Source organism: Hypomesus nipponensis, chromosome 18 (assembly GCF_054491055.1).
Source record: "Hypomesus nipponensis isolate SF chromosome 18, ASM5449105v1, whole genome shotgun sequence".
Classification (NCBI taxonomy): Eukaryota; Metazoa; Chordata; class Actinopteri; order Osmeriformes; family Osmeridae; genus Hypomesus; species Hypomesus nipponensis.
The window spans coordinates 9,236,406-9,258,329 of record NC_140378.1 but is presented as its reverse complement, the minus strand read 5'-3'; the positions used below and the strand labels follow the sequence as shown (position 1 = coordinate 9,258,329).

The 21,924-nt window shown below is 39.3% G+C and overlaps 5 protein-coding genes and 1 non-coding gene across 11 annotated transcripts; 3 read left to right on the top strand and 3 right to left on the bottom strand.

Moving 5' to 3' along the window:
* Positions 1-654: 654 nt before the first annotated feature.
* LOC146251956 (voltage-gated purine nucleotide uniporter SLC17A9-like) lies at positions 655-6,186 on the bottom strand. The gene is made up of 13 exons (XM_084680365.1): positions 5,980-6,186; positions 5,180-5,377; positions 4,377-4,516; positions 3,952-4,051; positions 3,736-3,860; positions 3,436-3,535; positions 3,228-3,324; positions 2,940-3,027; positions 2,803-2,837; positions 2,399-2,514; positions 2,200-2,255; positions 2,042-2,071; positions 655-1,916 (listed from the first exon to the last, which is right to left on the bottom strand). The coding sequence occupies exons 1-13, from the start codon at positions 6,099-6,101 to the stop codon at positions 1,747-1,749; spliced, it is 1,377 nt and encodes a 458-aa protein (XP_084536491.1). The 5' UTR covers positions 6,102-6,186; the 3' UTR covers positions 655-1,746.
* Positions 6,187-6,404: 218 nt separating this feature from the next.
* Positions 6,405-9,697, bottom strand: LOC146251955 (glucose-induced degradation protein 8-B homolog). Of its 4 annotated transcripts, none has more exons than XM_084679465.1 (6): positions 9,468-9,697; positions 9,120-9,250; positions 8,516-8,653; positions 8,048-8,244; positions 7,737-7,934; positions 6,405-7,545 (listed from the first exon to the last, which is right to left on the bottom strand). In XM_084679465.1, exons 3-6 carry the CDS (start codon positions 8,634-8,636, stop codon positions 7,372-7,374), a joined length of 690 nt encoding a protein of 229 aa, XP_084535591.1. In that variant the 5' UTR covers positions 8,637-8,653; positions 9,120-9,250; positions 9,468-9,697; the 3' UTR covers positions 6,405-7,371. The 4 variants fall into 4 exon arrangements, with proteins under 4 accessions (XP_084535591.1, XP_084535589.1, XP_084535590.1 ...); XM_084679463.1 differs by having other exon boundaries at positions 8,996-9,250; positions 9,468-9,696; XM_084679464.1 differs by having other exon boundaries at positions 8,516-8,650; positions 8,996-9,250; positions 9,468-9,696.
* Positions 9,698-9,770: 73 nt separating this feature from the next.
* dnajc5aa (DnaJ (Hsp40) homolog, subfamily C, member 5aa) lies at positions 9,771-12,912 on the top strand. Its single transcript, XM_084679468.1, has 5 exons — positions 9,771-9,917; positions 11,106-11,235; positions 11,365-11,578; positions 11,779-11,950; positions 12,044-12,912. Exons 2-5 carry the CDS (start codon positions 11,126-11,128, stop codon positions 12,148-12,150), a joined length of 603 nt encoding a protein of 200 aa, XP_084535594.1. The 5' UTR covers positions 9,771-9,917; positions 11,106-11,125; the 3' UTR covers positions 12,151-12,912.
* Positions 12,913-14,916: 2,004 nt separating this feature from the next.
* On the top strand, positions 14,917-18,848 carry LOC146251953 (tumor protein D54-like). The gene is made up of 9 exons (XM_084679467.1): positions 14,917-15,391; positions 15,734-15,843; positions 15,929-16,077; positions 16,370-16,417; positions 16,796-16,897; positions 17,587-17,613; positions 17,972-18,010; positions 18,224-18,272; positions 18,355-18,848. Exons 1-9 carry the CDS (start codon positions 15,379-15,381, stop codon positions 18,430-18,432), a joined length of 615 nt encoding a protein of 204 aa, XP_084535593.1. The 5' UTR covers positions 14,917-15,378; the 3' UTR covers positions 18,433-18,848.
* A 104-nt stretch (positions 18,849-18,952) lies between these two features.
* Positions 18,953-19,024, bottom strand: trnae-cuc (transfer RNA glutamic acid (anticodon CUC)). The gene has a single exon. It is a non-coding gene; the product is annotated as a tRNA-Glu (tRNA).
* A 365-nt stretch (positions 19,025-19,389) lies between these two features.
* Positions 19,390-21,885, top strand: LOC146251951 (pancreatic progenitor cell differentiation and proliferation factor A-like). Of its 3 annotated transcripts, none has more exons than XM_084679469.1 (5): positions 19,390-19,551; positions 20,847-20,950; positions 21,101-21,178; positions 21,278-21,371; positions 21,482-21,885. In XM_084679469.1, exons 2-5 carry the CDS (start codon positions 20,896-20,898, stop codon positions 21,612-21,614), a joined length of 360 nt encoding a protein of 119 aa, XP_084535595.1. In that variant the 5' UTR covers positions 19,390-19,551; positions 20,847-20,895; the 3' UTR covers positions 21,615-21,885. The 3 variants fall into 3 exon arrangements, with proteins under 3 accessions (XP_084535595.1, XP_084535598.1, XP_084535597.1); XM_084679472.1 differs by lacking the exon at positions 19,390-19,551 and adding an exon at positions 19,717-20,189; XM_084679471.1 differs by lacking the exon at positions 19,390-19,551 and having other exon boundaries at positions 20,235-20,950.
* Positions 21,886-21,924: the final 39 nt, after the last annotated feature.

Sequence of the window (21,924 nt, the reverse complement as noted above, 5' to 3'; positions counted from 1 at the left end):
CATCTGGCAATTTCCTAGTCAAAGTTAGCAGGGGGTGAATTTCCTTGCAAGGCCGAACACAGCCCTGCCCTGAAATGCATTTCCAGCCCTGCCCTGAAATGCACCCCCATATAATAAGGAGGTTTCAGCTGTGCACAGTCGTGAGTGAACAAGGGAGAACAGGAGAGGGCTGGACACACAGCCCTGGGGGGTGCCTGTGTTGGTGATCAGTACGGATGAGGTGCGGTCACCGATTCTCACCACCTGTGGTCTCCCCGTCAGGAAGTGGAATATCCACTTGCAAAGGGAAGTGCTTAGTCACAGGTCCACAAGCTTGGAGACCAGTCTGGAGGGGATGATGGTGTTGAATACTGAGCTGTAGTCAATGAACAGCATCCTCACATACGTATTCCCTTTGCTCAGGTGGGAGAGAGCGGTGTGCATAGTCAGAGCGATGGCATAGTCTGTAGACCTGTTGGACCGGTATGCAAACTGCATAGGGTCTAGGGTGGGGGGCAGCAAGGAGCAGATGAATGATTTGACTAGCCGCTCGAAGCACTTCATGATGACAGAGGTCAGTGCTATTGGGCAATAGTCGTTGAAACATGTGACCTTGGTGTTCTTGGGCACAGGGATAATGGTGGTCCTCTTGAAGCAGGTCGGGAGTACAGACAGGTTAAGGGAGAGGTTGAAGATGTCACTGAAGACCCCTGCCAGCTGGTCAGTGCAGCCCCTGAGGGCCCTACCTGATATATCCTCCATCCACACAAGTACAAAACTAGACTCAGCGTTAAGGCTATTTATTTAATTGTAATTGATCTCAATGTGTTCTTTCAGGCAATTGTCACAGATTTCTTTCTTTGGATTTGTATCTTCATATGAAATTATATTTAGGCCTACAACCATTTTGGCTGTAGGTCTACGACCTCTGTTTGGACACTAAAAACCTACGCCTTTAGGCACTAGAATATGCAAGCTATACACATGCAAAAATCCTTTGCTTTGATGAGTGAACAGTTTGCAGATATCTTGTAAATGCTTTACAAACCACTTTTGTAGTTTATTGTATTTTTTACGCATGAAAACAATATAATAACTTGCTTCATCACCTGTTTTGAGACATTAACCTGTGTGAAGATTTTTGCAATGGTGTTAAATATAATATGGCATACTGGAGATGTCTTACCCAACGGTTCATCATTTAACCTATGTGCATATGACTAATATTAGCACAAAAGCCACAGAATGCCATAGCACATCATTTAAAACATTCCTCCAACTATTTCAATTGGTAACAGTATCATTGAAAATTGAGTTGTTCATAACTTTTTTTTTTCTTCATAAAAGACACAGGCTGTCGCCTACAAATAAATCCACATACAGTAATTTAAGACATCATAATGTCTTTCCCTGCACATTGGAGCCATGTTGTGTTGCTACAGTAAAGTATGGTCTGTTATACAGCATGTGCTCTGGGTTCTCTCCTCTTGTTTGTGTTTTTCTTATGCTGCCACAGTGTGTTGGTGTTGTACTCGCCTAATGTTTGTTTACTGTCGCCTGTGTCATTTGTGTGTTTTGTTCTGTACTCCATCTTATTTTAATCACTTTTCTGTTGATCATGGTTTATTTCACTTTTCTTTTTCTGTTTCTATGAAGCTGTTATTGTGACAACAAACATGTTTCTATTAAACCCTAGTAAAAAATCACATATTTATCACATAGCAATCACAATACATAGTTGGAAGATAAGGTAAATACACTTGTAGGTCAGATATGTGTGATCCTTCTAGTTTCTTTCAAGTCCACACGCTGGGCATCTCCAAACATGAGGAAAACTGCTATGCCCACGACATTCACCAGTGTGATGACTGAGAACACTGGCACCCAGGATGTGGTGATCTCAATCAAGTAGCCAGATAAATAGACCAGAATCAGTCCTGTACAACACAAACACCTTTTTTTGCAAAGCCATTTACGAAAATACTTTGCACTATAACTCCAGAATGTCCCTAGAGTTAAAGGCATATTTGCAAAGGAATTTAAATAGACATTTGACACCTACCTGTGAATGCCCCACACATATTCATAAATCCTGTGACAAAAGAAAGAAAGATTTGCTTTGTTCACAACAAACATAAATAAAACAGAAAAGTGGTATATTTAGGCCTACATAAGATACACAGTAGCTCAACTCATTGTTAACCAGAATTGCAAACTGACCAAATAGAGCTCCAGCACATGATGGGGCAAGGTCTTGAACATTCACTACTACTCCACTGAGCCAAGAAAACAGACAAAGAGTTACTGTAGTACAGTTCTTGTATAGCCTACATATGAAGATGGTAGATATGACACTCATTTGTTTTTGTAGGGAAATAGGAAACAAGACAATTCAGACAAAACAAATGTACACACGCACCTGCTGTTAAACGTTGACAAGCCCATAGTAACAGAAATAAGGGTGACAGCAGAGGGACATTTGACTGGTATGCAGAGGATCAGGATGAACACACTGGACACACCCATGGAAAGGAACTGAACATGATGGCAAATTAACACAGCAAGCCATTTCTAAATGTGGGTTAATGGTATTGGATTTGTGTTCTCAAATTCATTAGAAAGATACTGAACACATCAATGAACAGACAACATACTTGTGAGAGATTTTGACTGCATGGTCAAGAATTTGTTAGTGCCTGTGAGGTTTTTACAAAACCTAATGTAGTAATACGTATCAATGACTCATTGTAGTATTGTGTTATTCTAAAAGTATGTAAATTCAGATGATAAATATGCCATACGAAAAACTATAAATAATCTTACCTGCATCATTTTCCTAACAGCTGCTGTGCCATATCCTAGATACAGACATTTTATTATGATTGTAAGTGTCCAAGAAGTCAGGGAAAGGCCCAACAAGAAAGAACAACATGTTGACTTATATAAAGGGGATACCATACCTTGCATTATAAGAAAATCTGAAAGCCAGCCTCCAAATTGTGCTGATGGAATGGCAACAAACCATGGAACGACATTATACACCCATCCCTGGAACATCATGCCATGTAGAAGAAGAAGTGACAGGAGAATGAAATCCAATGGTGAGGAAACTACACTGGTTAAATATGAGCAACAGTAACATTTAGGAAAGATTGTCATCTTGTCATACCAATACTAAGATAACTGACAATCTTAGCTTGTCAGGTATCTTAGCTTGTCATATAAATTGTGTGAAATTATTTTAATACCTTGGCGTGAGGAAACGTATCTTTGAAGTAGGTCGGTAACCATGATATAAGTGTGTAAGAAGCACTGCAGTAACACATATGAGTGGTAACCATGGCACTGAGAAGGTGTGACAAAATAGAAAGAACAGTGTCCACATTTCACAGTACTATATGACAGATATGTGTGTATGCGTCAAGTAAAACATAGATCATTAAATATAAACTGTACCACACAGATGGCTGTTTGAGCAGTCTTAGCCACCGTAGGTTTGAGAGACTCAAGCTGGAAGTAGCATGATTCGACAGTCTCAGCACTGAAACAACCTCTCCTGCACCACATGAAGCTTGTACAGTTCATTTTTAAACATTTTACAGTTTAGAATCTTCAAGATCCTCATTCATGTGTGTCATCTTTGATGTAGTCAATTCATTTGATAGAATCAAACTTACAATGCAAACAGATTTATTTATCATGCATGTCACGAATATAAGGAAATTAAGAGATTATTTAGTTCATGCCTGACTATACCTTTAAGTAAATACCTCCACACAACTAAAGACCACAGTCCAGCTAGTAGACCAGTGCCATAGAAAACACTTTCCCAGCCATAGTGTTCCAACATCAGGGATCCCAGGCTTCCAACCATCATTGTTCTACATATACAAGGAGACCACTCTTACAATCATGGTAAATCATTTGTGTGTGTGTGTGTATATTTGGTGTTTTTCTCAATTTTAGACTCACCCTAGATAAGAACCACTTCCCATTGTACTCATCAGAAAGCCTTTCCTCCCTTCAACAACGCGTTGAGAGCAAAGGCTGGCCAAAGATGGGTAGTGTACGCCTAGAGTAGAACAGATGTTACTTAACCCTTGTGCTGCCTTCGGGTCACATGACCAAAAAGTTCATAACAAACCATTGTTGTGTTTACCCAATTTTACCCAATACAAAATCAAATAAAAATAATTTTATTTTAACTTTCGCAATGAGGGGGGTCTAAGACAGCCCAACGGTTGAAAGAAAATGCTTCACTTTGTTTTTGTATGCGGTAAAGTTGTTGCAAACGACTGTGGGTCACAATGACTGATGGGTCAGAATGACCCGAAGATAACACAAGGGTTAAGTTAACAATGACAGGGTATCCTCTTCTCCACTTAATCAACTCTCACCCTGTGATAACCCCATGAGGAACCTGGCTATCATCATGGAAGCAAGGGGGTTCCAGTCAAATTTAACCAAAAAAGGGGTGACGGCTGTGATGATAGCCCAGACAGTTGTGGAGAGCAGCAGGACATTCTCTCCTCCAATTCTGGTGAAGGAGACAACTGCCATAAACCCAACAATAAAAGACAAGACATTCTCAACAACCATCAGCATAAATATTATCAGACAATATTTGTACATTTATATTTGTTTTATCCAAATAGATAAAAAAGAAAAAAAGATTTCAACTTATCATTTAGAGTGAACATTTTTTATATACTGTATATATATATACGTTTTATATACTGTATATATATATATATATATATATATATATACGTTTTATATACTGTATATATATATATATATATATATATATATATATATATATATATATATATATATATATATATATATATATATATATATATATATATATAACTTTATTTTGCAGACTCAAGGTCCAGATAGAAATAACATATTACAAGAGGGGTACACACAAACACACAAACATCAAATACATACAGACATACTGACTACCACATATTACATAAAGGGAACGTACAAAACATACATACATACATATAGCTCATACATATGCACAATAATTAAAACAAGTATAGATATGTGTTCCAGTATTTCAAGAGTTGGGAGGTATATCTGGTATCACTACTTCTAGGCAGTATGGACTTTGAGGAAACTAGCTGTAATGTATTAAGATAATAAGATATTACAAGTGCAATGGAAGCCTCCCAGGATGTTAACACACCTGTCACTGGCATGTCCTCCCAGAATCTGTGTGAAGCAATAACCCCAGAAGAAACTAGCCAACGCCATCCCTGACTCTGTCTTACTCCACTGAAACTGGGTGGCCATTGTAACAGCACAGATAGGCAGTGTCATCCTAGAGCAATACAGGAGAGATGTACTCAAGAAGAGCATCACCGTCCATGTTTTTACCAATGGCCTGCAAGCAGATCATAATACAGAGTTATGCAGAAGCACGCATTAAACTAAACAAAATTTCTGGGTCCAAAATTGCTATGTATGGTTGAAGATTCAGAGCTCAATTTATTAATTCGCATTTCTGGGCCATGATGTTACTTTGTGTCAAAGAGAACAGCCTTCCACAGGTGTCCTTACCCATCAGCAGTTTCACCAAAATATTGTCAACAATTTGAATGAAGTATTTTTTGAAAACCGTTTTTTTTACAGACTTTTGAATCAAACTGAATACATTGTATTATTAGCTAGCAATTCAGCATTCAATTATAGAGTTAAATAATGCACCACAATCTTCTTGCTTAATTATTCTCAGGGGTTAAAGTGAAAATATTAAACCGTATGCAAGTTCCCAATTTTTCTTCTTCTCATGTCCGCATGCCAGACATCCGGCACGGTGCCGGAATACTTTACGCCCTGCATGCTATCCAGCTTTGTAAATCTTTATCATAATACCAGAAAACCTACAAGGCAGTGTGTGCTTATATAAAAGATTGGTTGCTTTTTATAGAAGTGAGACAGTTTGCACATTATTTTTCAATTATCAATCTTTTTTGACAACCTCACCTGGGCCATAATGTTTGGTGTTGTGTTTCCTTCCATGCATTAGATCCATTAGCTGTGGAGATGCAGTCATTCCCGTGAATTTTTAACTCAGGAGATTGATCTAGTACATTCTCCAATGCCATTTACCAAACGGTTGTACTATCATGCAACTTGTCCTATCTGTAAATGACCAAAACACAAGAACATTGCATGCTTTAACCCAGACAAAAGTATCTTCCTGTAAACTAGACAGACAGGTAATGCATGTTTTTATCCAAGTGCGGAAACCTAGAGTCAAAGAGTATTTGCTTGTGGTGGGAGACGTGGTATGCAGGGAATGCTGTTGAAGGTTATGTCTCCAGTCTCAACATGTAGCCAGGCCCTTAGTCATTTTATTCACAGCAGAATGTAAACCAAAATGCCCAGTAATGCAACAATAAAACAAGTTGTCTCTAAAATGAGTTGTTTATTTAAATATTGCAAATAGGATCTTAAAAACTATCAATAATACGATGGGAGCTCTCTAGTATTTTGTGCATGCTCACATTGTCGGATAATACAATAAAAACTTGTATGAAAGGAAGGATGGATATTTAGCAGCGAGTTAAAAAACAACAATATTAAAACCCTCTGGCAACACAAGGCATGGGCGTATACTAACCTTAAGCCATTCAAAACATAACAATGCATGCTTTGTTCAGCAAAAATCTAAACTGCTCACTAATTTAGGAGGTGGCCATCTGTCCTATCTCTGAATACAGCAAAAAAATTGACCACTTTAAATGTGAAATGCCATCATTAGATAGTAAAAGTAGCTTCACTTAAAAGGCTTCTCAAAAGAGAGGCAACAATGAATCGGCCAACTAAAATAAAAATCCTTATTTATCTTTATATAATGATTAGTTAAATTGCAACAAACTTGTAACATGACAATTAATAGCTTATGATAGGGTGAGGAGTAATCTGCACACTCAAAAAGCATTTTAGTGATGCAGGATTGTTCCCCTCTTCCGTTAAGAGGTAATATTTTCATGTAACACAGTCCACACTGTAAATGTAAATTATATCATAAACTAGAAGCTTAGAAATAAAATTAAAAACATTTTGAATTCATCATGATGGGTGGGACAGTGATCCATGTGTACCCAAAACTGGCTTTACAGGCAACCAAATATAAACCAACAATGGACATTTGTGATGCCAAGTGTCTATATATGTGAATAATCTGTTAAATGTGTTTGCAGTTATTACTTTTAAAATACAGCCATTTACAGTTTGCACAATGAATTAGGTCCTCTCATATATGCAACATCAAAAATGCATTTTTATATATAATATATGTTATAACAATATCATTCAGTCTCTGACTGTTTATAAATAGGAGATAGGGAAGTGTCCATGTCATTGCTGATTTCACTTTGGGTCCTCAATGGTGCCCTTACTAAGGTCAGTCATTTTGGGATATTTCACTTTTTTCTGGTCCAGCTCATTCTGAGCCCACAACAACAGCTTCAGAAGTTTGGCCAGTTTTGGCGTTGACTCTCGGTTCTCATAGTCCAGCACAGCCTGGTTCACCTCACTCCATACCTGGATGTTCACAAAGAAGACAAATTCAGGTCAATTTCAACACAGTATTGAATTGCCACCCACTACAAACAACATTATAATAGGACAGCTGAGTTCAGAGTTTAACACTTTTTCCATTTCACATTCAAAAATGTGTGAATTAATAACTTTTTTCACCCCTCCTGGTTCCTCGTACACACAGGCACACACACCTTCTGTCGCTGCATTGTGTTGAGCAGGTCTCCAAAGGGTGACTCCTCTGGGTTGTCAAAAGCCAAAAGAGCCAATGTTCTCTCCATCTCTGTTAGGCACTCCCTGCTCTCTTCCCCCTGCTCGGCCAGCTGTGTCTGGGCAAACTCCAAAGCAGACTCTGTCTCCCGCAGCCTTATTAACTCTATCAAGTGCTGTTGCTGCATAGGGGAATGAAGGAAATGCAATCAGGTCTGCAATCTGCTATACTGTGGCTAAACAACTTTAGTACCCCAGGGTCAAGTTCAAGGCGTCTCATTACAGAAAGCCATACCTGCAGATGGAAATACAGGTATCGGTTAGTGTCAAGCAACTCTGGATGTAGGCTGTTGATGAGCGCAATGGCTTCTTGTATTTGTCCCTTCAGAATCATCTCCCTGATCTTAATTCTCTCATCCAGAGAATCCAGGTCCACACTGGGCTCTATCCCAGACTCCATGCGGAACTTCTCTGCTGCCTCCTTAAACCCCTCTAAACAAAAGTATAGGAGAGCAGTCAGCACGGGAAAGTAATATGAGTATGAATCAGACATGGCAACTTTTATCTTCATAAAGGCAAGTACAAGTCCACCACTCATATTCCATGGGCCACTTTACATAAGTATTTGACTGAACTTTCTTCATAGACTGATGAAACTATCTACTGTAATAATTGGCTACGCTACTGGGTCGGGCTCCTTTTAGACTGTTCATTGAGGGTCCATAATCAGTCATAGCTCCCCACGTCAACTAGCATAACATACCTGTCACTAGGTAATTCATAATGAGTCGGTTCATGTCGGCCCTCTGTATGTGCACATTATTTAGTTTGTCCATCCACTCGTCTTTTGTGATGTCCTCGGGTTTTTCAGCGTAACTCATCATCGGGCTCCGAATATCTACTGTAGATACAAGAGTTAGACAGCAAACTTGGCATACCCAGTCAACTAATCTTTAAATTGTGTTTAACGCTAGCTAAGCAAACTGACTTTACTTACATTTACAAGTATCTGCCAATATACTACTATTTTATAATCAATGATAAATAGTAGATGATCGCTACTGAATGTAAACTCGTTTGACTATCTTGCTGGGAGCTGTCATTTTTTCTGGATGCGACCATTTTGCTAGCACAGCTAGCACGTAGTTACATTGCTAGCTACCCTACAGTATAGCTCAAACGTTAACGTCAACTAGTCTAACAACTCGTTAGCTAGGCTTGTTGTTCGTTGTGCACCACCCACCGTTTAAATGTGTTATCCACGGATAGTTTTATGAGAAAAATCAACTGAATTAAATATAAATCAATAACTCTAAATGTGCAAATATAGCTTTGTTGCTAAATTAATCAGCTAGCTTGCTAGCTACCTTATCAGACTTTGACAACTGTCGTGTTGTGTTGTGTTGATGGTCGCCTTTTCTCGCGAGAAGTGCTAGTACCGATTCAAAGACAGTTGATTGGCTTGGTCCAAAGGAACGATGTCCTAGTTGCTAGGGAGCTGGTTCAATGGAATGAATGGATTTTCACATGAATTTAATAAAATATTTTTAGAGCCTAAATATGATCTGTTTTCATTTATAAAACGATATCCACCACCACCCTTCCATTTCAATGAATTGTACTTGTAAAATCGCCAAATTACATATTACGTTTCAGTGCTTTTCTGGATTTGTTGCCCATTATCAATGTCAAACCCAAAGATACATCTTCCTTACCTATTAGAATATTCATTGACTATCCCGCCAGCTGTACCTAAACTTTGAACCTAATGTAAACGTGGAATACATAGGCGTCATATTTAACCAATATTCGGTGTCAAATCGCATTTCTCTTGCCTAAATGACAAGCCCCATGATCTTTTGGTAACCTTAGTTTAGAATTACGATCTGGTTTGTCCTGCCAGTGACTTTATAATCCGTTTCTGGACAACTCTTCCAAATGAGTCTCTGGTTGATGAATACAATACTGGATCACAATCCTTGTATGCGCACGTCGACATGGGGGTGGTCGGGGGCGGGGCTAAGGTACTGCTCCTGCAGCTGTCCATGGTTGTGTATAGTGGATGTGCGCCGTTCCTTGAGATGCAACTGCTACCATAGACAGATCTTAACAACCCCCCCTCCCCTGGAAGATTCTCTACGCAACGCATTAAAACCGACTGAAAGGTAAGCATTCTTGTACAATTTGATTGCTATTTTCCTAAAATATTCGTCCCTGCCCTTGAAATTACAGCTGACTTTAGCGATCCAGTCCTGCCTTGCATCAAGAGCAGGCCATCAAGCAAACCAACATGGATGCTGTGCACTAAAGCAGTAGTGATGCCGCTCCAGATTAATGCTCAAACCATCGTATTCGCATTGCATCTTTACTGTACAGACAAATAATGTAGCATATTATTGAAATCACCTGCATGTATGGACTATTTATAGCAGATTGTGTTAGGCTATCAATAATCATAGTGCGACCAGTGAAACGGATACCGAGATTTGCAAACGTCAAGGGAAAATGTCTCAAATTATAGTTCGACATAGTAAGGCCTTTTGGAAGTAGTTTGATTTGTTTACGATTTATGCGTCATTTCTAGAAATCGAGCATTCGCATAAGGCACCATGGATGCATGGATGTCAATGAATGATATAGTGCCAGCTTCATTTAAGGAAATGCGTTGCTATCCCATTTGTTACCATCATTATCATCAGCGATGAATGATGTCATGCTATAAATATTTTGGGGGAAATGTCTCATATGGAGCAGTTTGCCTTCATAGCATGTTGCCTCACTGATGTCATAGGCCCAGCCATATGATCCTAATATATAGTAGGGTTCAAAAGTCTGATACCACATTGAACCTAACGGGGGACTTGAACTGAAAGACTGAGAAAGCCAAGCATTCTGTGACATCACAAGAAGCTCTTTGGAACATTGTCAAATCATGCTGGGAAAACATTGGTCGTCAGGTTTTGCACAAACTGGTGGAGACCAAGCACTCTGTCATAATATGAAATTTGTGTAAAATTAAACTTAAATTGTGGAGCTGAGCAAAAAAACAAATGCAAAATAGAAGTCTTGATTACTGGTCTCAGACTTTTAGACCGAACTGTATGTACATGTAGTTGGCAATAGTATTGTTGTCGCAACATTGCGGCCTGTGGTCTATAGTCATTGTAAATAATAACACTTAATCCTAGGAACATGAAAATACCCTAGATGTTCTAGGGACATAACATATTGAATACAACATTCTGGACAGGGAATGCAATAGACTAGTGCCTACAGTGTGGGAGGAGGCTGACACGATGACTTCACCTAATCAATACCTTTACTGGGACATTCCTAATTTTCAATGTCTTTAGATTGTGAAAGACGTAAGACAATGGCAGAACAGCAGAGACAGCGCTCTCTGTCTACCTCTGGGGAAACTCTCTATGTAGTGCTGGGTGTTGAGAAGCTGGCTACACCTGATGATATCAAGAAATCATACAGGTCAGTCCATTTTCCAATACACCATAGTAATCATCTTATTGATCATGGTATTACTCTGAATGCCACACTCATCTTAATAACTGATTCATTTGATTCTGTTATTCTGACAATTCATTTTTGTGTCTTCAGGAAACTGGCATTGAAGTTCCACCCTGACAAGAACCCTGACAATCCAGAGGCGGCTGACAAATTTAAGGAGATTAACAATGCTCATGCTATTTTGAATGATCCCACTAAACGCAACATCTACGACAAGTATGGCTCTCTGGGCTTGTATGTGGCTGAGCAGTTTGGCGAGGAGAATGTGAACACATACTTTGTCCTGTCTAGCTGGTGGGCCAAGGTAAGACAGGAAATGGCATGAGGAAGGGAATAAGCTGTCAATTGTTTTATCATACTGCTGCTAGGGATGTCTTTTATTCTTGTTCTTATCTCTTTTTCCATGACTTGTCATATTGCCTTAAACTTTCACTATCACATTATATTATATCTTCTGCCTCCCTTCTCTTTCTCTTTATCTCTCACTCGCTCTCTTCCTCTCAGGCATTGTTTGTTTTCTGTGGCCTGGCCACTGGTTGCTACTTCTGCTGTTGCCTGTGTTGCTGCTGTAACTGCTGCTGTGGGAAATGTAAACCAAGGCCCCCAGAGGGCCAGGAGCCTGACTTCTACGTGTCCCCTGAGGACCTTGAGGCCCAACTGCAATCTGATGAGAGAGGTGAGACTGCCTGGTCCATCTGAGTATTGTCAGGTCAGCTCAAGGTTCAGCACTAACCCTATGTGTCTGTCTGTATGACTATTTCTCGACCAGAGGGTGGCGGTGAGCCCATTGTGCTGCAACCATCAGCTACAGAGACCACCCAGTTGACATCAGAGGGCCACCATTCCACCTACCGAACCGACACAGGCTTCAACTAATCCTCCACCCCTGGCCTGTGGCTCTGCCTGCTTTCCTGCTCCACATTTACAAGATGAACGAGAGGGGCAATCTGTTTTAACTTCACAAAGAGCTGTGTACTGAAGAGAGGGGCGAGTGAGCGTGGTCCACCAAAGGAACTCTGGAACACAACCCCCTTCCACCCTCCCCATAGTGGTCCCCTTCCGCCTGAATATTGAAAGAAAAGAGAAAGAAAACGTTTGCTTCCCTGTGGTTAACTCTGTTATTTTTTGGCCTTTGACTTCACAATCCGCCTACCCAACTTACCCTTTTCCACATTTTGTGTCATGGTGTAGCATGCACTGTTTAGGAAGAACCATTGTCTTTATTTTATTTTTTTGTTTTATGTAACATGTTTGTTTGAGAAATTCATACTGTGTAGGTGCATATGTATGTGCAATATGTATGTGTAAAAGTAATTAATTTGGGGTGCAGTTGACTTGATGTTTATTCTTACCAGATAAGAGGCTCAGGGAGGTGTTGGAGGGTGCATGTTGCCATCATCAAACATCTTGGGACAGAGCTCAGTCATCAGTGATTGCATAGTAAAAAACCTAATCATATCTAGACCTGTAGTTTTTTCACTCCAGTCACCATGTATTTGCCCCGTTCACAAAGTGGCGGATTAGCCCTGAAACTAGTGTAAGTGGAGGGCAAGGAATGAATAAGACAGCATAGAAATAGCTCTAATGGACAACTTTCAGATTTCTTTGCTGTGGTGGGTCTTGTTTTATCCTTTATTGGACTTGGTCTTTATTTGAGCTGTAAAAGCAGTGCACAGATCAGACCCTGCAATTTAGTGCTTGTAATATTTCACCATGTTTCTTCTTCCCTGCAGTTACTGAGTATCCAAAGGCTAGTATCAGGAAATGAATATTGTACATTTGTTAACGCATCACCATTTTAACTGCTACAGTAAAACTACTCACAGCTGTCACCAACAGTCCTAATCTAATTGGTGGGACTCTTCTGACAGTGCAGCATCATTTCACTACACACTTCCTACACTCAACTGTAAGTGATGTTGGCTGTAGGCATATACAGTTGTTTACATCTGGTAAGCTTACTCTTAAATCACTTTTTCAGCGGCACAAGCCATTTTTATTCACTGTCAAAAGGCTTTAAAGAGAGCTAAATCTGATGTAGTTCATGAATTATCCACATAAATGTACAATGTAGTGTTGCATTAACATTTAATTTGAGTCAAATTGATAAGATTTCCCCTGCCATTTCCTTAGTTGTATTAAAGAGTCACTGAATACATTAACACTACAATGGAGACCATATGGATAGGGTTTCCTTATGTTGGAGTATATATTCATTGATATTTCCTTAATCTTGAATGGTTTTACCTGTACTTTATCTTAATATACAACTCCAAACATATCTCTTAATATGCAACACAACTCCAAACTGCAAGCCAAGAATTATCACCCTATTCCAATTTAGTCTCTTCTGAGCCATCTTAACCTATGAGTGGAAATGAAAAAACAACTATGTAGTTATTTTCATACTTTTCTTTTGATGTTTAGGCTACTGTGTGTGCAGTGTAAGTGTGTAAGGAAAATGTTGTAAGCATTTGGACAATATTATCATCCTGTTTATCTATAGTTTATCGTGCTAAAGGGAGCTCAGAGAGTGTTGTGTTTGTCTAATGCTGTGTTTGTTTACCATCATTGAATTCTAAGAATCAGAATTTTTAGCTCACAAGTTATTTCATTCAGTGGGCTAGCACTATAGGCAGCTCTTATAAAAAACACACAATTTATTTTTGATGCCAGTAAATTATACAGTACATCAAGTGAAGCAACTTCACAATTTGCCATAATCATTCATCATTATTCTTATTATTTTATGTGTTTCTTCAAATGCCAATGATGTGTTAAAATGGTTTACAATGGGCTTCTGAGCTCCTTCTGCCTGTCCTCTTCTGTTGATGGGATGGTTGTTGACCTCTGGTTGTTGACCTCTGTGGCCCTTATACAGTGTGTTTCCTGTACCCTTCTGAAAAAAACATTGATGTTCCTGTTATGGCTTCTTCATTGAGATATTGGAATATGCTAATTGTTCTGAGTTGAATGCAATGTGTGTTCAAAAAAACTTCAGTGGATCAATGATCAGGAAATGGCTCTATAAAAAAAGGTCTAGACACAGACAACATAGTGTAACAATAATAGTGATATGGTAATTTGATGCATTCTTATTTAATTTATTTTGTCATGTTTTAATGAGAAGCTTTAGATAAATGCTATGTTGTTTTGATGTGGCCATTAAATTTTGCAACGCATGGTTTAATGGTTGAGGTCGTTTGTATATATACACTTAGGCCTAAATATGAAGTAGAAATCTTGACCTTTATGTTGTAGCATGGTAGTTGTGTGTCTGAAAGAAAACTAAGTGGGTCATTGATCTGATTTGCTGTCGTTAAATAAATGTTCTTGAACATTTAATGTCATTTTTCTCTGTGTTTTCAATACAGCCGGGTCAGCTTTAACTGAAACGTGGAATATAGGCTACTCCATAACCATTATCCAGAGAATGCAGTGAAGGAAGTCAACCACAGATCACCTGAGGAATGTTCACTCACTTCTTTCATGTATTCTCTGCTCTGCTCTTGTTGTGGAGAATGAGTGACTATGCATTTCTCCAGTAGATGGAGACAGAATGCAGACTGATTGACTCGTTTATACTAAACTACAATTACCCATGTTGCTCAATCCAATAATGCAGAGGGTTATTAAATAAACCAATACACATACAACTAAAGTGACGAAAGTTAAATGCCCTCCACAGGTTACCATGAATTGAATGAGAAAAACGGACAAACGAACGCTTCGATCATCACAACATCGTGTCGTGCATGGGTGCGCGTTTGGTCCTAAGGATTAGGGAATTTACTGGTTTGGGCATCCACAGGTTTTACAATCCAGAGCACAAAATATAGACCAACCGCAGCATACAATTAACTTAAAATAATGTTATTGGTTGAGGAATCTTTTTTGTTCGTTTTGTTCATTTGTTTTTAAGATACGACAATCAGTTTGCTTATTGATTTAAATTGACTTGAGAGCTTCAAATTTAGAGTTACGCTAGTAGCACTATTTTAGCAGCTAAGCTAGATAGCTACACTAGCTTAGCTTGCACTAATTTGACTACAGGCTACACAGCATTTGCCTTGTGCAGTGGAAAGGAGTTGATTGTTTGCTGACATGAACAGGCCAGGTAAGATATAAGACAATACCGTTTGTGAGTGATGTGCTATAGTACATAGTAGTACAGCAGATTCGGCTGATTTAAATTTGTCGCTTTAGTAAACATAAACACTGTAAACGCAACAGGTGACGGGCTTGCTCGCTAGTTCTACTGGTTCTGTACTAACAGACTGTAGTGTTTGTACTACTACTGCAATGCATACATGCCTGAGCTGAACACAATGGAATCAGAACCATGGACAGCGTAAAAACGTTGACAAGTGAAGGCAGCCTACAGATTAACATGCAACTATCTGTTGCCCGAACTGGAAGGATGTAGATAGGCTGCTGACATGACTGCATGCTTCCAAAGGTTTTGGTGGGGACTCTTTTAACTTTTCCACTGGAATAACAAGAAATGGAGTCCCGCCTGCAAATTTAACAGAGGAGGATGTAGATGATCTCAGGATCGAGCTAATAAAGGTTGTCACACATTCATTCCATTCAACTTGAATTTGTTTTCATTCATTTTTTGAACATATTGACAGTGTTACATTATTTAATCCAGGTAGAGGATGAAATACAAACTTTGCGGCAGGTGCTTTTGGCTAAAGAAAAGTATGCTGTGGAAATTAAGAGGCAACTGGGAATGGGGCCCCTCAGTGATCTCAAACAGAACTTGGCCAAAGGCTGGCAGGAGGTCCAGACCTCATCCCCGTAAGTGTTACCTTTCCTGTCCTCATGCTACTTTCCACAATGTGTCCTGTCCAGATAATACACTTAAGTGTCATTTATCTGGTTTTCCACTATGAGATCACAAGAACATTTAAAGAACACTACTACCCTTTCCCATAACTTCCCACTGCAAGGCCAGTACCAGTAGAATGTCCCCAGCAGCTTTGTTGGTCCAGTATGATCGTTATATAACCATGAAAGCCAAGCTCACAAATGTCATTATCTCTTTAAGGTTGTTGTTCTGATGCTAATCTGCTACTTTACATCTTTATAGTTATCTCTCAGCATCAGCGACGTTGGAGGACATAAGTCAATCTAACACGTAAGTGAATTTAATCTTGCTTCAATTTATGTAGTGTTTTTCCCCCCTCAAAGTTGTTGTTTTACCTTCAAATGTAAAGAAAAGGAACATGCCTTGGGAACAGCTGATGGGATTTCGAGGTCAGTGAGGATCAGAGTCCTGTTAATAGCCTGTCTAATAGTTAGACTGTAAACGCTCAGCCTGCAAGGGGCAGCCTTAGCGGGCTGCCACTGGGCCAAGCATCTTCACCAATGGAAAACAGAGATTTGGGATCTGTCAGTCACGATAAGTTGCAGCTGATGGCTTGTGTCTCGTGTCTTGTGTTGAATGCCAAGGTTCTCTGCATGTGCCCTGACTCCTGTTCATGTGTTTCTCTGACACTGCTTTCTCTGTCTGAAGGTATAAGAGAACCCAAGAGACTCTGTCCCATGCAGGCCAGGTGACCACTGCTGCTCTGTCCTCAGTGGGTGTGGCCATCACTAGGAGACTAGGAGAGATGAGGTACCTGAAACTCTTTGTGCCCCTGATCCTCGTCGACTGCTTTTACCTCTTAACTTGTTTTTACAACTTAACATCTTAACTTTTCTATCCTTCCCTCTCCCCCCGTTAACATGTACTTGGCCCGGAGTAATCCATCCCTATGTCCAGCCCACAGATCCAGCATCTGTTTCTCTAATCCACAGAGTGATTCTCTCTTGTCTTTAATCCGATCAGTTCCCTATTCTCAGAGTAGTTTCACATGTTTAAACACCTAGAGATACTTCAAGTGACCACTGTAAGAAACTTTGAATTAATTGACACATTCAGATGGTTGTGAGGGAATTTTAGAATGTTCACTTGTGAGACGCTTCACAAGTGGATAGATGGAATAAATGACAACACAGAATTCAATTTCTTTCATAAAACTCCCGTTTAGACTTCCTGTTTGAGGAATGTGGACAATTAGCCCCACAATACAGCACTGTTCACTTTAACAAGAAAAAAACATATTGGAGATGAATGGTTGCATTATCAGAAATAAGAACAGTACAGTCATAATCCTAATATTACTTTTGCAACAACAGTAACAACTGTGTGACAGTGGTGTTCTGCATGTTCCCACCACACAGACAGTGAACATGAAAGCTGTTGTGATGTGTTTCTGTTTCATCCTCATATTTGTTTTTTCTATAATGCTGCGGTCTGAACAGATCATTACCTCTGCCAAGCCCTCCACGGTAATAAAAGACCCTTGTATCTAAGATATTACACTGCACTATTCTCTGCATTTCACATCTTCCTATATGCTAGGTACCATAATTTACCTTTCCAATGATAATGAGCATACATGGGCAGATCAATGTATGTATCCTGTCTATATATATCAAAGTGAGAAGAAAAAAATCATTAATTGAATACTAAACAACACTAAAGTGACTGATCGTTACTGTACTATCTAAAGATTGTATAATATTGTATTGAAAAATAAACTGTTGTAGATTGTACAGGTTCTGTCACCTGCCTGTCCCTGTTTCCTGTTTCTTGTAATGTAGTAATGCTCTTACATGTCTTTCTTCCTATTTCTCCATACATCAGCACCTCTCTGAGCCACCCCATTAGTGTGCCTGCTATGAGGTAAGATACGTGTTTACCATCTATCTAAGAAACTGATGGTGAGGAGTGTGGATGACTACTGTGACTACCTGTTCAGATATTTCATCATTTTATCGACATCTTATAACTTATAGAACATACCACAGAAAGTTTAGTCCAAAAGAAACTGGCAATAAAATTGTAATAAATAAAAGTGTTGGGCAAAGTGATTTAACTTTGAACTTTTTTCACCAGACATTCCTCTACTTTCAAGTCTTTTGAAGACATGGTGGGAAATGTGAAGGTGAGGTGGTCGAATGTACTGTAAGCAAAATGGAGAAAGTTATCTATTTAGATGTTAAGTGAATAATTGTTATAATTCACAGGACAAAATGACTGGCAGCCGATCAAACCAAGGCACCTCTGGCTTTGACAGAAGCTCATCACGGGATGGCCCCTTCTAACACACCACACCTCATCCTCTTCATGTTGTCCACCCTGTGTCACCTTAACATGGGTCCTATATTCCATCTGACTGTTTTCATGGCAAGGAAGCTAATTAAAAAATATTTTTTATGTTGGCAGTTTAAACAGCTTGTGTCATTGGCATGCAGGTAGAATATAGTATTGTAACCTGACATAACATTCTTTTTACATCATGTCATATAAGGAATTTTAAGATCATGAAACATTTTTCAACCACAATAATTATTAGTGTGAGTGTATAAAAAAGTAATGTTCTATACGTGTTTGTTTACAAATTTAGAATCGTTTAGTAACCATGCGCTTATTTTGTTAAATTGCTAAAGGGATGGAGAATACCAACTTGTTTACTTTTTGTATATTTCATAGTTTTCAAATAAAGTCGACTATACTGGCATTTTAGGAGTTGTCTAGTTATTAAAAATTGAGATATTTGATTTGATTAACACTTCGTAACACCGTCAAACTATTCGTAAGAGGAACTCACAGCTTCAAAAAGTGTTCCCTGACCGGGAATCGAACCCGGGCCGCGGCGGTGAGAGCGCCGAATCCTAACCACTAGACCACCAGGGAAGTTGCAAATCCAGGCGAAAATAAATTATTTCTTATTGTGGATGAGTAAGTGCGAGAACTTTAGACATTTATTTTTATTCTGCATTAGGCTATATTACAAAAATAATCTTATTTTGTTATTCTCGCGGTGTGTCTTCCGAGCAATACTCGTTTTAGATACGCTTCAGGTTACCCTGTGGTGTTGACAGCTGCAAGTGGATCTCATGGTGACGGTCCCGTATCCTTTCGGCATGTAGCTACAACACGTTTTGTTTTTTCAGTAGGCTTGGAAACAGTTGCTAATTTCTCTTAACTCCGCCCACACCATTCCGTGCTGAAAGCGTCACCTGACCTGTGCATGTATAAAGCTTGTGTGACACTCATCAGTAGGTACTGGACTGGAGGCACCGGAGACCTAAGCGTCAACAGACATCCAACAGACTACAGACATCCCATCCATAAATGGGCCACATCAAGTAGCATAACGCCACCTTCAATCGTTACCAGCCGACCTTGGTGGTTTTTCAACATCCAGACCAAACCAAGCGGTAAATATATTATTTCTCCTGATTTGTTTTAGTTATAGTTACATAACAGCCTACCTACAATTTATAACTCGCAGCCTATGAACATGTAAATGAATATGTAATGAATAAGATCAGGTAACGAGAAAGCATGTCGTATTTAAATTTGTTTAGAAAAACTTACTTAACTCTAACTTGCATTTAGTGCCTGCTAGTGGTATTATACATTAAGGGTTCATCGTAAATAGATAGGCAATTCTTTTACGTCTCACACGGCCATTAGAGACATCAGATAAAAGGCAAAGCCTACTAAGGAAAATATTCGAATTTAGCTGGCCATTTTTTCCAATTTGAATTGTTGTTAACCATCTGCTGTCTTCTATGTAATTTCTACATTTTAGCTGGATGGTTGTTTTTTATGCATCCGACACCTGTTTTGACATTCAATGCATTTGTGCATTTGAGGTAGTCTTGAGCATGCACATGTCCCACAACGTTATCATGAAGTTATTTCGGAATAGGCTAGTAAGGTTAAGTAAATCAGAAGGGAGAACTTGTAAGTTCATCCTTAATCTGTTTTGTCTCTTTAGTCTGAAGAAGTATTAGCTCACCTGACTTAGAAAATGTCTAGCCATCTGGAGCTTGTTTGTGTCTCCTGTGGGGTAAGAATCTGGATCCAAATATAATGTAGTGTTCAGTATCTTGGGGTTTTGGATTGGGGGTCATGCAATTCCTTATACTTTTGTTATGTAATTAAGGTTGAATTGTTTGGATATCCCTTTAGATAAAAGCATAAATAAAACAAATTATGGATAAGAATACAGATGTTGTCCATGGAGGGTCTAAATACCAGCAGCAGGACCTACAACAATATGTTGCCTAGCCACATAGGAACAGGATCATGCTGCTGGCACGTGCACCAGACTCAATTTTCCAGGCTGGGTGCCCTGCTTTGACATGTTACACAAACAAACTGGCCAAGTCAATTAAATTAGTGTCTGTGGAACCAGACACCTATCACAGCTGCTAAGGAGTGGACTTTCGGGATAGGCTCCAGGAGTAGCTGTGACATGGGGAAAGCTTACTGCATGTGCATGACAGCACATAGGACTGCTACATTGGGTTCGGCCACTTTGTATAAATCACTCAATCTTTGTTAAGCTCCCTGCTTTGCGAGTCAGTTTTGTTTACAATAAGGATACTGTACAGTAAAATATAGCAACAATAATACTGTTACGACTTGAAAGTTATACGGTTTCTGCTTGTGTGTCTCACATTCGTAACTACCCATCCTTTTCTCCTTTTCCTCTCTCCTCTAGACTTACCATCTTCCATCTTTGAGCAGTTTTGCACATAAGGTCAGAGAAAATGGCATCCATTCCATCTAGCGGTTCCCTCATTGCCACCCATGATTACTACAGAAGTGAGTCGACAGATCAGAGAACAAAAATTATTCAATAAATATTCTGTGTGTTGTATCTCTGACTATATGTGTCTTATAATGGAGTCCTGAAGTTCTGTAGTTAAACCCTACAAGGGAAATGTCTGAGCTGGATTCTTGTCTGTATTCCAGGGCGTATAGGATCAACCTCGAGCAACAGCTCTTGTGGCAGTTCTGAGTACACAGGGGAGGTCATTCCACACCACCCAGGTAAGGGCAGAATGGAACATTTCGATCTAGCCTGTAGTAATGGTATAATATGCCAATCTCCGTGGATTGTGTCCCTAATTCTCACTGGTTTATCCTCAGGGCTCCCCAGACAAGACTCTGGCCACTGGTGGTCCTCTTTCTTCTTTGCCAAACAGAACCAGCCCGGCATGCAAAATGGATCAGAGTCTCAGAAGTGAGTGTTTATTTAGAAGGAAATTAAATATTCAAATATGCAACTGCCTATTGAACAAAAATAGTTTACCTTTTCTCTGTTTGTAGTTAAAACTTAATTTTGTTTGTCAGGACTGGAACTTACACAGTGACCAATGGTCAGGTGACATGTATCGCCAGGGAGATGGTTCTGAAGAGGCAACAAAGCGAGAGTAGTGACTCTGGGAAGATGGAACCTGGATCCCCCCCTCCAACATCATCCTAGGATACAGTCCCTCTCCCCAGAACCCTGTCTTCCTACTGCCCAGCATTGTGCCCCTTGTCACACCAAACTCACAGTCTAGTCTGGGAAATGGTTGTGACTGAGACTCCTTTTTTTATACTTTTTGATTATGGAGGTTACATGTCCTCAGTGTAATAATGTTTAGTATATAGTTATTTTTCACACAAAAAATCAAAAACGTACAACAAAAAAAAGTTACATTTTTTTTTCTGCTATGTTGTTTTTGCTGTTAAATAAACAGTACCTAATATCAGTTTGACCTGCTAAATTTATTTGAGTCTACTTCTTCTTT

Excerpts from the sequence above, each read along its gene's own strand:
- LOC146251956 (XM_084680365.1), bottom strand. The coding sequence starts at position 6,101 with ATGGCATTGGAGAATGTACTAGATCAATCTCCTGAGTTAAAAATTCAC. Across the intron at positions 2,072-2,199 it reads ATGTGCTGGAGCTCTATTTG|GATTTATGAATATGTGTGGG; the intron begins GTCAGTTTGCAA and ends CTTTTGTCACAG. Across the intron at positions 1,917-2,041 it reads TATGTGTGGGGCATTCACAG|GACTGATTCTGGTCTATTTA; the intron begins GTAGGTGTCAAA and ends TGTGTTGTACAG.
- LOC146251955 (XM_084679465.1), bottom strand. The coding sequence starts at position 8,636 with ATGATGAGTTACGCTGAAAAACCCGAGGACATCACAAAAGACGAGTGG. Across the intron at positions 8,245-8,515 it reads TATGAATTACCTAGTGACAG|AGGGGTTTAAGGAGGCAGCA; the intron begins GTATGTTATGCT and ends ACTTTTGTTTAG. Across the intron at positions 7,546-7,736 it reads ACACAATGCAGCGACAGAAG|GTATGGAGTGAGGTGAACCA; the intron begins GTGTGTGTGCCT and ends GTGAACATCCAG.
- dnajc5aa (XM_084679468.1), top strand. The coding sequence starts at position 11,126 with ATGGCAGAACAGCAGAGACAGCGCTCTCTGTCTACCTCTGGGGAAACT. Across the intron at positions 11,236-11,364 it reads GATATCAAGAAATCATACAG|GAAACTGGCATTGAAGTTCC; the intron begins GTCAGTCCATTT and ends TTGTGTCTTCAG. Across the intron at positions 11,579-11,778 it reads TGTCTAGCTGGTGGGCCAAG|GCATTGTTTGTTTTCTGTGG; the intron begins GTAAGACAGGAA and ends TCTTCCTCTCAG.
- LOC146251953 (XM_084679467.1), top strand. Across the intron at positions 16,078-16,369 it reads GAGGTCCAGACCTCATCCCC|TTATCTCTCAGCATCAGCGA; the intron begins GTAAGTGTTACC and ends ACATCTTTATAG. Across the intron at positions 18,011-18,223 it reads ATTAGTGTGCCTGCTATGAG|ACATTCCTCTACTTTCAAGT; the intron begins GTAAGATACGTG and ends TTTTTTCACCAG.
- LOC146251951 (XM_084679469.1), top strand. The coding sequence starts at position 20,896 with ATGGCATCCATTCCATCTAGCGGTTCCCTCATTGCCACCCATGATTAC. Across the intron at positions 21,179-21,277 it reads GGTCATTCCACACCACCCAG|GGCTCCCCAGACAAGACTCT; the intron begins GTAAGGGCAGAA and ends GTTTATCCTCAG. Across the intron at positions 21,372-21,481 it reads AATGGATCAGAGTCTCAGAA|GACTGGAACTTACACAGTGA; the intron begins GTGAGTGTTTAT and ends TTTGTTTGTCAG.